General features: G+C 39.9%; 1 protein-coding gene across 1 annotated transcript in view; it reads left to right on the top strand.

The window, feature by feature from the left end:
* The first annotated feature begins 3,310 nt into the window (after positions 1-3,310).
* chrng (cholinergic receptor, nicotinic, gamma) overlaps positions 3,311-13,214 on the top strand; it is a 32,385-nt gene continuing 22,481 nt past the window's right edge. Inside the window, exons 1-2 of the mRNA XM_062987247.1 lie at positions 3,311-3,377; positions 3,464-3,529. Of these exons, the coding sequence (XP_062843317.1) occupies positions 3,311-3,377; positions 3,464-3,529 (133 nt within the window). The remainder of the gene's footprint in view (positions 3,378-3,463; positions 3,530-13,214) is intronic.

Below are 13,214 nucleotides of genomic sequence, written 5' to 3'. Positions count from 1 at the left end.
GAGTGGCGGTTCTTGATGCAGTGCCTTCTGAGGGATCGAAGATCACGGACGTTCAGCCTAAGCTTGTGCCCTTGGCTTTTATGCACTGAAATTCCTCCCGATTCCTCAAATCATTTAATGATATTATGCACTGTAGAGGGAGAAATATACAAATCCCTTCCAATCTTTCTTTGAGGTACATTGTTTTTAAACATTTCAATCATTTTCTCAAACATTTGTTGACAAACTGGAGATCCTCTGATCATCTTTTCACTAGTTAACATTACCTGTTTGGAATCAAATCATTATTTAGTTTTTTTCACCTCATTGCTACCTAAATTGCCCCGTCCCAACTTTTTTTGGAATGTGTTGCAAGCCTAAAATGCAGGAATGGAGGTATATTAACAAATGAAATGAAGTTGAGCAGATAAAACATGAAATATGAATTCATATGAAATTTTATTTTATTTGCATTTTCCATACTGTGCCAACTTTTTCTGATTTGGGGTTGTATATCCAATCAAAATGCTGCACACATTTCAAAAGCAAGTCTGCGCAAGAAGAGGGTACGGGTACTGGACTGGCCTGCCTGCAGTCCTGACTTGGCTCCAATAAAGAATGTGTGGGTATCCTCCCCCTAAAACGTCTTTTAAGTGTGGTGAAAAGTAATGGCAACATTACAAAGTGGTAAATGCTTTACTGTTTCAACTCTTTTTGGAATGTGTTGCAGGCCTGAAATGCAGGAATGAAGCTGACCAGACAAAACCTGACATATCTTAGGTCCATACTGTCTGCAATGTAATAAAATAATTAAATGTCCCAACTGTTTCTGATTTAGAGTTGTAATTGTAAACCTTTTGAGGTATTTAAAGACTACATTAAGAAACAGTGAGTGATAATAATTATTATTTAATAAACTTGCGTAATCTTGTTTATAAATGTTAATGATTTCGTGGTTCTAAAAGAACAGGTAGGTCTGTTTGAGGATGTGGGCCCTCTACTGGACGACTGGGAGAATTACCTCAGTAGCATGGCTGACAGTATGGAACCAAATCGAAGTCATGAACCAAAGCAGCACCCTGCAGAGGAGAACCTCTTTAAACAGGTAAATACTTTTACTTCTACTGCACTGTAATATTTTATATAAGTTATTCTTATGTGGAATAATCTAAAGTACCTGTACACTAAATGCACTTAGAGTGCTAAAATGAAACAACTAATTTTGTACTTATTATACTTTAATTGTACAACCCCAAATCAGAAAAAGTTGGGACGGCATGGAAAATGCAAATAATAAAAATACCTTTTTCCTTTTACTTTCATTTTATTGCAGACAGGATGAACCTGAGATATTTCATGTTTTATCTGCTCAACTTCATTTCATTTATTAATAAACATCCATTCCTGCATTTCAGGCCTGCAACACATTCCAAAAAAGTTGGGACAGTAAAGCATTTACCACTTTATAATGTTGGCATTTCTTTTCACCACACTTAAAATCCACACTCATTCTTCCTGCAAACACGTCTTAAGATGTTCAACAGTACGGGGTCGTCATTCAAAATTCTCCACACATTCTCTATTGGGGACGTGTCATGACTGCAGGCAGGCCAGTCCAGTACCCGTACCCTCTTCTTCCGCAGCCATGCCTTTGTAATGTGTGCAGCATGTGGTCTTGCATCGTCTTGTTGAAAAATGCATGGACGTCCCTGGAAAAGATGACGTCTTGAAGGCAGCATATGTTGCTCTAAGATCTCTGTGTACTTTTCTGCATTAATGCTGCCGTCACAAAAGTGTAAATGACCTTTGCCAAGGGCACTGACACAGCCCCATACCATGACAGTCCCTGGCTTTTGGACTTGTTGCTGATAACAGTCTGGATGGTCCTATTTGTCTTTGGTCCAGAGCACACAGCGTCCATTTTTTCCAAAAATATACGTTTCCACTGTGTGATGGTCCATCCTAGATGCCTCAGAGCCCAGTAAAGTCGACGCCGCTTCTGGACATGGTTAACATAAAGCTTCATTTTTGCACAGTAAAGTTTTAAGTGGTATTTGTGCATGTAACTCTGTATTGTAGTGCTTGACAAAGGTTTGCTTAAGTAATCCCTCACCCATGTGGTTATACCAGCTATTGTTGAGTGGCGGTTCTTGATGCAGTGCCTTCTGAGGGATCGAAGATCACGGACGTTCAGCCTAAGCTTGTGCCCTTGGCTTTTATGCACTGAAATTCCTCCCGATTCCTCAAATCATTTAATGATATTATGCACTGTAGAGGGAGAAATATACAAATCCCTTCCAATCTTTCTTTGAGGTACATTGTTTTTAAACATTTCAATCATTTTCTCAAACATTTGTTGACAAACTGGAGATCCTCTGATCATCTTTTCACTAGTTAACATTACCTGTTTGGAATCAAATCATTATTTAGTTTTTTTCACCTCATTGCTACCTAAATTGCCCCGTCCCAACTTTTTTTGGAATGTGTTGCAAGCCTAAAATGCAGGAATGGAGGTATATTAACAAATGAAATGAAGTTGAGCAGATAAAACATGAAATATGAATTCATATGAAATTTTATTTTATTTGCATTTTCCATACTGTGCCAACTTTTTCTGATTTGGGGTTGTATATCCAATCAAAATCGAATCCACAACAGAATCAAGTGCACAAAAAAGAAAGTGGTCTAAATACTTTTGTATTCATTTTTTTTCATGAGAGACATGTCTGGACTGCAGACAGGTCAGCCTAGCACCTACACTCCTTGATTACACTGCCATGCTGTTGTAATTCAGGCAACATTGGCTCAGTGTTATGTCAAAATAATCCAATTAGGTTCCAATTAGGTAATATCTGTCACAAAACATGGATTTCAATGTTGTGAGGTCTAAGAAAATTTATGTCACTTTTAGGATTACAAGTCAACTCTTCAGCAGCTTGATCAACATCTACGCTCCACTATCACTTTCCTTCGATCCAGACTACGATCCCAAATACGTGTTCCTGCACTTTCAGATCTTGAAGAACACATTTTTGGAATAAAGAGAGAATCTGGCTCCTTGGGGGTAAGAGCTGAACCTGTGGTTGATCAGGACAGAAGGGACAGCATGCTCTCAGTCAGTAATTGGATGCTTCTAGTGCTTCAGGCTCTCACTGGGAGAAAAACAGAAAGTCAAGAAGCCACAGTGAATGAGACAGAAGGTTTAAATAGAACTAAGGATCTACTACCCAGTCCTGAAACAATTAATGCTCAGGAGTCTAAAACCAAAGAAAGCTCTGTTGTGAATGGAACGCACTCATGGACATCTGATTTACAACAGAAAGGACGGACAATGCCAAGTTCCACCCCTTCTAATCTGCCCCTACTGCTTCAACTCTCCTCCAACAGGAGAAAACATGGTAATTTACCTTGCCTTAGTACTACTACATAGAAAAGGGAAAGATAAAATAGAATCTAAATTTAAAATTAAAATTTTCTTTTACAGAGCTTCCTAAAAAGAGACAACGGAGACAGCTGCTTGAAAGGCAGATCCATAACACAGGCAACAAAGGTATCATTATTAGTTTCAGACGAGCAAACAGTCCCTAAAACTCTAAATATTAAAATATACTGTACATCAAACTAGACAAAACATTATGACCACTGACAGGTGAAGTGAATAACACTGATTATATATATTAGGCAGCAAGTGAACATTTTATCCTCAAAGTTGGTGTATTAGAAGCAGGAAAAATGGGCAAGCGTGAGGATTTGAGTGAGTTTGACAAGGACCAAATTGTGATGGCTAGACGACTGGGTCAGAGCATCTCTAAAACTGCAGCTCTTGTGGGGTGTTCCCGGTCTACAGTGGTCAGTATCTATCAAAAGTGGCCCATGGAAGGAACAGTGGTAAACCGACAACAGGGTCATGGGTGGCCAAGGCTCATTGATGCACGTGGGGAGTGAAGGCTGGCCCGTGTGGTCCGATCCAACAGACGAGCTACTGTAGCTCAAATTGCTGAAGAGGTTAATGCTGGTTCTGATGGAAAGGTGTCAGAATACACAGTGCATCACAGTTTGTTGCGTATGGGGTTGCATAGTGGAGTCCATGCCTTGACGGGTCAGGGCTGTTTTGGCAGCAAAAGGGGGACCAACACAATATTAGGAAGGTGGTCATAATGTTATGCCTGATCGGTGTATACTGTATCTGTTTACTGAGGCTTCAGTAGAAGCAGATATTTTAACTAAAGATATTTTTTAACATTTTCAGTGTGTCCTGGGGTTGCTGAGTCAGCAAAGCAGGTCATCATTACTACAGATGTGTACAGCTGGATCCTGAACATCACACCAGGCAACCTCAACATGAACTTTCAAGAGGTGAGGAACTGTGAGTAAGCAAAGAAGTATAAGTGAGAAATCACCTTTTGTCTACTTTTAGCTACTTTTACCCAGAAATACTTACAACCCCAAATCAGAAAAAGTTGGGACAGCATGGAAAATGCAAATAATAAAAAAACACATTCCTGCATTTCAGGTCTGCAACACATTCCAAAAAAAGTTGGGACAGTAAAGCATTTACCAATTTGTAACGTTGCCATTCCTATTCACCACACTTAAAAGACATTTTGGCACTGAGGATACCAAGTGATTTAGTGTTTCAGGTTTTATTTTATCCCATTCTTCCTGCAGTCCAGTCCCTGTACCAGCTTCTTCCGCAGCCATGCCTTTGTAATGTGTGCAGCATGTGGTTTTGCATCGTCTTGTTGGAAAATGCATGGACGTCCCTGGAAAAGATGATGTCTTGAAGGCAGCACATGTTGCTCTAAGATCTCAATGTACTTTTCGGCATTAATGCTACCATCACAGAAGGGTAAATGACCTTTGCCAAGGGCACTGACACAGCCCCATACCATCACAGATCCTGGCTTTTGGACTTGTTGCTGATAACAGTCTGGATGGTCCTTTTTGTCTTTGGTCCGGAGCACACGGCATCCTTTTTTTTTTTCAAAAAAGACCTGGAATGTTGATTCATCTGACAACAATGCACGTTTCCACTGTGTGATGGTCCATCCTAGATGCCTCTGAGCCCAGAGAAGTCAACGGCACTTCTGGACATGGTTAACATAAGGCTTCACCTGTTGACATCACCTCATTACTAGCCCTAAATTGCCCCCGTCCCAACTTTTTTTGGAATGTGTTGCAGGCCTGAAATTCAGGAATGGAGGTGTATTAATAAATGAAATGAAGTTGAGCAGGAAAAACATGAAATATCTCAGGTTCATCCTGTCTGCAATAAATAATAGTCAAAGTAAATGTAAGGAACACTGCATTTTAATTTTATTTGCATTTTCCCTACTGTCCCAACTTTTTCTAATCTGGGGTTGTACATTTTTGAGTATTTACAAATCACAAATACAATATATAGCTAAAACTATGTGGAACTTACTTCTAATGGTTCAAGCGTTTTAGCTAGACCCATTACTAAAAAGTCTATAAAATCACTCATATAAAATAAAGCACATGCTGTTAATCATGGTTGCTACCGTCAGAGGAAGTGAATGGGATTGGGTGGGCTTCATATTAATGACACTTGTTTAAGAACAGGATTTACAATAAGCGTAGGTGGTCAGGGGTTCCACACGTTTGGCTATATTGTAAAATGCCTTTTCATAATCACTCAAATACGAGGGTTCTTCAAAAAGTTTTCGCACTTTTTAAACTCTTTTTATTAAGAATTTAAAAAACAAATGACATCGCTTTTCTACATAATCACTTGCCAATGCATTTTTCCCAGCGACTTACCAACTTTTTAATGCCACCAGCAAAAAATAATAGAGTGGACAGTGAGTGGACACGGTATTTAAAAACTCCATCAGCGCTGCTGTGTCTGATTCACTCATACCAGCACAACACACACTAACACACCACCACCATGCAAGTGTCACTGCAGTGCTGAGAATGATCCAACACCCAAATAATACCTTCTCTGTGGTGATCCTGTGGGGTCCTGACCATTGAAGAACAGGGTGATACTGGCTAAAAAGGTTTACAGAGAAACAGATAGACTACAGTCAGTAATTGTAGTGCTTCTATATGGTAAGTGGAGCTGATAAAATGGACAGTGAGTGTAGAAACAAGGAGGTGGTTTTAAAGTTATAGCTGATCGGTGTATCTTATACTGTATTTTACTTAAACTACCCAATAAAAATGCACCATAACATTTTTAAATGAGATTCAGTACAGGATATAAAATGAAGTACAGTGGTACCTTGAAACTCAATATCGACTGGTTCTGGGAGTGGCGTTGAGTTTAAAAAGCATTGAGTTTCAAGATATTTTTTCCCATAAAGATGTATGGGAAACCTGTTAATGCGTTCCATGGTCTCGTGGAACTGCATATATTTTAGGCTAATGTAAAATAATGTGGTTGTTTTTGACACTTACACACTGAAAATAACACAAGTATAATATAAAAACACTGAAATACAATTGAAAATGGTTAAAAATCAATAAAAAATACAATAAAACCTGCACTTTACCTTACTTCTTTATTGTTTCCTTATGCTTCTGAGTGTTATGTCTCATAATGTGTATACTGTTGTGCTTTAAAACATTCCTCTAACCCTACTGTTATTTGTCATTTTAGGTGATGCTTGACCTCAATACGAAAAATGAACATGGTCTGTATAACGCACGGGTCAAAGCCACTGTGAGCGGTCGGCCGTTGACCTTTTACTGCCTTGTAGGCTTGGAGAATGAAGCGTTCTACCGTAGCATGCCACGAATAATTGCCCTAGCGCTTGATGCACTTAAAACTTAAACCTGCTTTGTGGATTAATGTATTTGCTGGGTGTTGGTCGCAATTCCACTGTAGCCAGCTGTAGCCTAGTGGTTAAGGTACTAGGCCAGTGACCAGAGGGTCACTGGTTCAAGCCCCACCACTGCTAGGTTATCACTGTTGGGCCAGGCCCTTAACCCTCAATTGCTCAGACTGTATACTGTAACTGTAATGTAAGTCGCTTTGGATGAAGGCGTCTGCTAAATGCTAAAAATGTAAATGTAAAAATTCCAGTCCTCTTAAGGTGTAAACTGTGTAAACCCGAGATTTGAACCCCATTCTGGAAATGTTGGGACGGGAAAGCAATAAAAAAAGAATCTGTGGTTCTTTTAAACCTTTATTTATTTATTTTTTTAATTTTCTATTTTTCCCACTTTTTCCCCCAATTTTTCGAGTCGAGTTCATACACCGACGGGCACTGTGAACGGAGGGCCACACCCCCATCAGCATTATTCCTCAGCCCTGTGCAGGTGCCATCAGTCAGCCAGCAGGGGCCGCATTTGCACCAGTTATGAGGACCTGCGATCCGACTTTTTACCCCTAACCCTATGAATAACAGCCAATCGTTGTTCATGCCGCCGAGCCCAGTCGGAAGGCAGAGCTGAGATTCGATACGATGTATTCGAAACCCCAACTCTGGTGTGCTAGTGAAAAGTACAAAGAAAATTCCAACATTTCACTGATCAACTTTGCATTTTGTAAATCTAAACAAATTCCAATTTTTTAGACCTTGAGCGTAGAATAAAAGTAATTTAAAAGTAATTTAAAGTTTTTAAATGATTTTACAGAAACTTTAACTGAGTTATACTGAAAGTAGAGCTATTTTTATCTTGAATTTTGGTTTTACTAATTATCTATTTTTTTTCTATAATACAAAGTGAGAAATCTATTAGAATAAACCTGTGTTTATATCATTAAAATCCTATTTATTTGTAAAGAGAATATAGTTTGTATTTTTGTAAAAAATAAAATAAATGCTTAAATAAAAATACAATGTATCTGAATAAAGGCTATCTTTTTACATTTCTATTGTTGTATTTACTTTTTACATACAACACTGTAAAAACTTAGTGATTTTTTATAGGTACTCAAAAATTGTTGTACAATATTGCCATATACTATGGATCTAACAATTTGACTACTGTCTACTGTCATGAATCCTGTCATGAAATTGATCTCCAGGAATAAGTAACAGCTCTGTTTTGCTGGGATTAAGTTTAAGATGATGAGCTGACAGAAAGGACATTGCATTCAATGGCCATGGAAGAAGGCTTTTATGAATCTTTTATGAATAAAAGCTGCTAGAACCTGGTTGAATCTTTTAACACTCAACCAAGCTTGACATTGCTATTGTCTTGGGGAACGTAATGCAAGAAAGAAGCCTCACCTCTGATTTTTCTTTGTCCATGTGACCAGCCAGAAACCAAGTCAAGATTTCAGCCAGTTTTAAAGCAAATCTTCAGCCACCAAACTTATATCCACCTCACCTGACTGTGAACACTTTCACTGACGTTCAGTCTTGCTGATTAAGATGCTGATTTTAAAACAGGGGCGTCTTCCATGGAGGGCTCTAAGCTCACTGCAAAGTAAAGCTAACTTCACTGTGAACAATAACACCTGTGTTTTAGCAGCTGCTAGTTCATGACAGACCTTTTGGTGGGTCTTGGACTTCCTCATGACAGTTAAGTTTTCATTCTGACCAAAAGTACAGTGCACTCAAACAATCCTTATTTATAGGAGCAAGTAACCAGCTGTATTCGTCATACAAAATGCATTTCTGGATAATTTGGGACATTCCTAATTTGCTTGAACCTGTACGTAACTGACAAGTACAAATAAATGACTTTTATCAGTTTGGCTGACCAACTTGATTGTATTTTTTAATATAAACAATTGTTAAATGATCTTAAGCCTTCATGCTGTATTGCATGAGAAACTGTCAGGTTACTGTAATAAGTATAATGAAATTCTGGAGTACTTTGAAAAAGCATTGCTACTTAACACAGTCCGCTGCTGCATCAACTGTATCAACTGCATTGACTGAAACTGTATTATGCAAAGGGGGGCACGGTGACTAAGTGGGTAGCACTGTCACCTCACAGCAAGAAGGTCCTGGGTTTGATCCCCAGGTGGAGCGGTCCAGTTCCTTTCTGTGCTGAGTTTGCATGTTCTCCCTGTGTCCGTGTGGGCTTCATCCGGAGCTCCGGTTTTCTCCTACAGTCCAAAAACATGCAGTCAGGTTAATTGGAGACTCTAAATTGCCCTATAGGCTGAATGGGTGTATGTGTGTGTGTGTATGTGTGTCTGCCCTGCGATGGACTGGTGCCCCATTCAGAGTGTTACTGTGTGCCTTGTGCCCATTGAAAAGCTGGAATAGGCTCCAGCATCCCCCACAACCCTGATTGGAAAAGCGGTAAAGAAAGTGAGTGAGTGTATTATGCTAAGATAAAGCCATACATAAATGACATGCAGAAATGACCACAAATTCTATGGCCCCTAGCCCAAAAGGCAGTGAAAATCTGTGCTGTTGTCCAGAAAAATTACAATCCAAAGTATAATCAGTACAAAGTGTGAAACCCAACAGCTGTTTTAGTATGAGGGTGCATCACTGCCTATGGCATGAGTGACATGCACATGTGTCAAGGTAATATTAAAGCAGAGGTGTATATTGGCATTTTAAAGAGACATACACCGATCAGCTATAACATTAAAACCACCTCCTTGTTTCTACACTCACTGTCCATTTTATCAGCTCCACTTACCATATAGAAGCACTTTGTAGTTCTACAATTACTGACTGTAGTCAGTCTGTCTCTCTGCATGCTTTGTTAGCCCCCTTTCATGCTGTTCTTCAATGGTCAGGACTCTCCCAGAATCACTACAGAGCAGATATTATTTAGGTGGTGGATCATTCTCAGCACTGCTGTGTTAGTGTGTGTTGTGTTGGTATGAGTGGATTAGACACAATAGAATAGTGTCTTAGAATAGAGAATAGTCCACCAACCAAAAATATACACAGCGTCCTGTGACCACTTATGAAGGTCTAGAAGATGACCAACTCAAACAGAAGCAATAGATGAGCGATCATCTCTGACTTTACATCTTCAAGGTGGACCAACTAGGTAGGAGTGTCTAATAGAGTGGACAGTGAGTGGACACTGTATTTAAAAACTCCAGCAGCACTGCTGTGTCTGATCCACTCATACCAGCACAACACACACTAACACACCACCACCATATCAGTGTCACTGCAGTGCTGAGAATGATCCACCACCTAAATAATATCTGCTCTGTGGTGGTCCTGTGGGGGTCCTGACCATTGAAAAACAGGGTGAAAGCAGGCTGAAAAAGGTATGTAGAGAAACAGATGGACTACAGTCAGTAATTGTAGAACTACAAAGTGCTTCTATATGGTAAGTGGAGCTGATAAAATAGACAGTGAGTGTAGAAACAAGGAGGTGGTTTTAATGTTATGGCTGATCAGTATAATGTATTTTCCTGGGAAGTCCAATGTTATTTCAGCAAGACAATGCCAGGCCTCATTCTGCATGTGTTACAACAGTTAAATAAAAAATTAATTAAAACTATTCAGATAAAATGGCAAATGGCACTGTTAGAATATACTGGAGAAATCTTCTAAAGACAACTGCCAATAGGAGATGGAATTTGCGAGATGTAAATGAGTCTAACAACAGGAACAAGGAATGTACAGGACACAGCTGCCTACATTCATCTCTCCACACCCTCTACTTTCATGGCATCTTCTGTGGGCAATGCAGACGTACTCGGCGTAACCCAACCACACTGTTTCACTAAGAGAGAGGGAGAGAGCTGGACACCTAAAAAATACTGCAGATTTTTGCTTGTCATAAACAGGGTTGACACAACGGGTGCCGTTAAACATAAAAAGCACCCACATACGTCAGTCTTACCCTCATTATGCAGGCACAGGCCAAGAGCTGTCTTAAAAACATCCCCAACCACAGTTTTACCACCGCATTGTCCTGGTCAGGGCTACAATGGGTCTGATTTACTGGGCAGAAAGCAGGAAACATCGTAGACAGGTCACCAGTCCATGACAGGGCAGACACATATACACATTCACACACACTCACACTTTTTAGTAGCTTGATTGGACTGACTGCATGTCTTTGGAGGAAACCAGAGAACATGCACTCCACTAAGACAACAGCCAGCCCAGGAATCACACCCAGGCCCTTTTTGCTGTGAGGTAGCGACACTACCCAAACCTCCCCCATCCCACCCTGAAATAATGTAGGAGACTTTTTTGATTTTCCCCTGTTTGAGGGGTGGCATCTTTGCTACCACAGACAAACATGGCCTCTTGTGTGAAAGCCCTGGTGATATCTTTCAAAGAGCTTTAACATGTACGGAGAACAAAACTATTCTCTGCATTCCACTTTAAGCAGTTAGGAAGCAAAATAATGAATCAACAACCCAACCCATATTTCTAATAATATAGTAAGTGTAGTACATAGCTACATTGGGGTCAGATTTTTATACTAGCGTGTACTAGAGGCTACAATTTTAATATAACCTATTACAGTGTAAATTTTTCCGTTGTGCTGACATCCTGAGCTTGCGGGTTTGAATCTTAGCTCTGCTAACAGCTGGTCGGGACAGTGACTATGGACAATGACTGGCTGGTCCTAGGTATGTGTGTGTATGTATGTGTGTGTATATGTGTATGTGTTTGTTTGTGTGTGGGTGTGTGTATGTATTTAAGAGTGTATATACATTGATTAGGCATAACATTATGACCGGTGACCCCTAACGGGACGAAGCCAAGGAAATTAATTGATAGCGCTTTTTACAGTAGACATTGTCTCAAAGCAACTTTACAGAATCCAGGACCAACAGACCAAATACCCCTATTGAGCAAGCCAAGGGCCACATTTAGGAATTTAGCATTTTCTTTAACATATAGTATTTGAAAGTGTTTCAATATGTCTGTTTTTCCCTAACCTTAGTCTCTGCTGTCATATTGATTTTATTATGACATTCCTAAAAAATGGTTTTGGTCCCTCTTTTGCTGTGTATTCTGACACCGTTCTATCAGAACCAGCATTAACTTATTCAGCAATTTGAGCTACAGTAGCTCGTCTGTTGGATTTCACCACACGGGCCAGCCTTCACTCCCTACGTGCATCAATGAGCCTTGGCCGCCCATGACCCTGTCGGCGGTTTAACGCTGTTCCTTCCTTGGAAAACTTTTGATAGATACTGACCACTGCAGATCAGGAACACCCCAAAAGAGCTGCAGGTTTGGAGATGCTCTGACCCAGTCGTCTAGCCATCACAATTTGGCCCTTGTGAAACTCGCTCAAATCCTCACGCTCACCCATTTGTCCTGCTTCTAACACATCAACTTTAAGGATAAAATGTTCACTTGCTGCCTAATATATCTCACCTACTAACAGGTGCCATGATGAAGAGATAATCAGTGTTATTCTCTTCACCTGTCAGTGGTGGTCATGTTATGCCTGGTCAGTGTATTTAAGTGTGTGTATGTGTGTATTTGTGTGTATGTGTGTATATATACAGTATGTGTATGTTTGAGTGTGTTTGTATATATGTGTGTGTATATTTATATGTCTATGTTTGTGTATATGTGTGTATATATTTAAGTGTGTGTGTGTGTGTGTGTGTGTGTGGTGGGGTGTGGTAATGTCCCCTTTTTGTCAAACCCATACAGTCATAAGGATTCCTCATACCTGCTACAATTACAACCTCTGCTGGCTGATCATGGTCTTATGCGGGGTATAATAGGGATCAGTGCGTGACTCGCTGTGCACAGTACGGATCCCCATATGAACCGGCCTTGTACTGGTGAAAATAAGCAGTCCTTGTTGGAGAGAGCATGAGTTAGTCAATGCCCTCCTAAGTCAGGAGTGGATGTCTGCAGCAGTAGAGGCAAACATCCACATTTGGCAATTGGATATGACTAGATTGGGAGGACAAAAAACAGTCAAATTAGTCAATCAATCAATTAATTAATCAATCAGCCCAAATTTATCAAAGGCCCTTAACCTTTAGTTACATTTGCTTAGGATAATAGTAAATGCGAAATATAAACAACATATTACGACTATTAACAGTCTTGGTTAAACTGCACCCCCCTGTAGTATGGCCAACAGTTCACATTGTTGTCCATTACTCTGCCCTGACATGCTCTCCCACTGCACTGAAACACACTGGGAGAGAGAGAGAGAGAGACAGAGAGAGAGACAGCTGACAATGTAGGAATCGTCAATGGAGAGGATATATGGTAGTAAGTATTCTTAAAATAACACCAAGACAAAAACCACACCTATTCCCACAACTACTCTCTTCTCTTTTATTTTTTACACACATATAGATGGTGGTGGGCCAGAGGACAGTTTCTAGTGCCAGTGGA

The sequence above is a fragment of the Trichomycterus rosablanca genome, chromosome 25 (genome assembly GCF_030014385.1).
Source record: "Trichomycterus rosablanca isolate fTriRos1 chromosome 25, fTriRos1.hap1, whole genome shotgun sequence".
In the NCBI taxonomy this organism is placed as follows: domain Eukaryota; kingdom Metazoa; phylum Chordata; class Actinopteri; order Siluriformes; family Trichomycteridae; genus Trichomycterus; species Trichomycterus rosablanca.
This window is presented reverse-complemented; position numbering and strand designations above follow the sequence as displayed.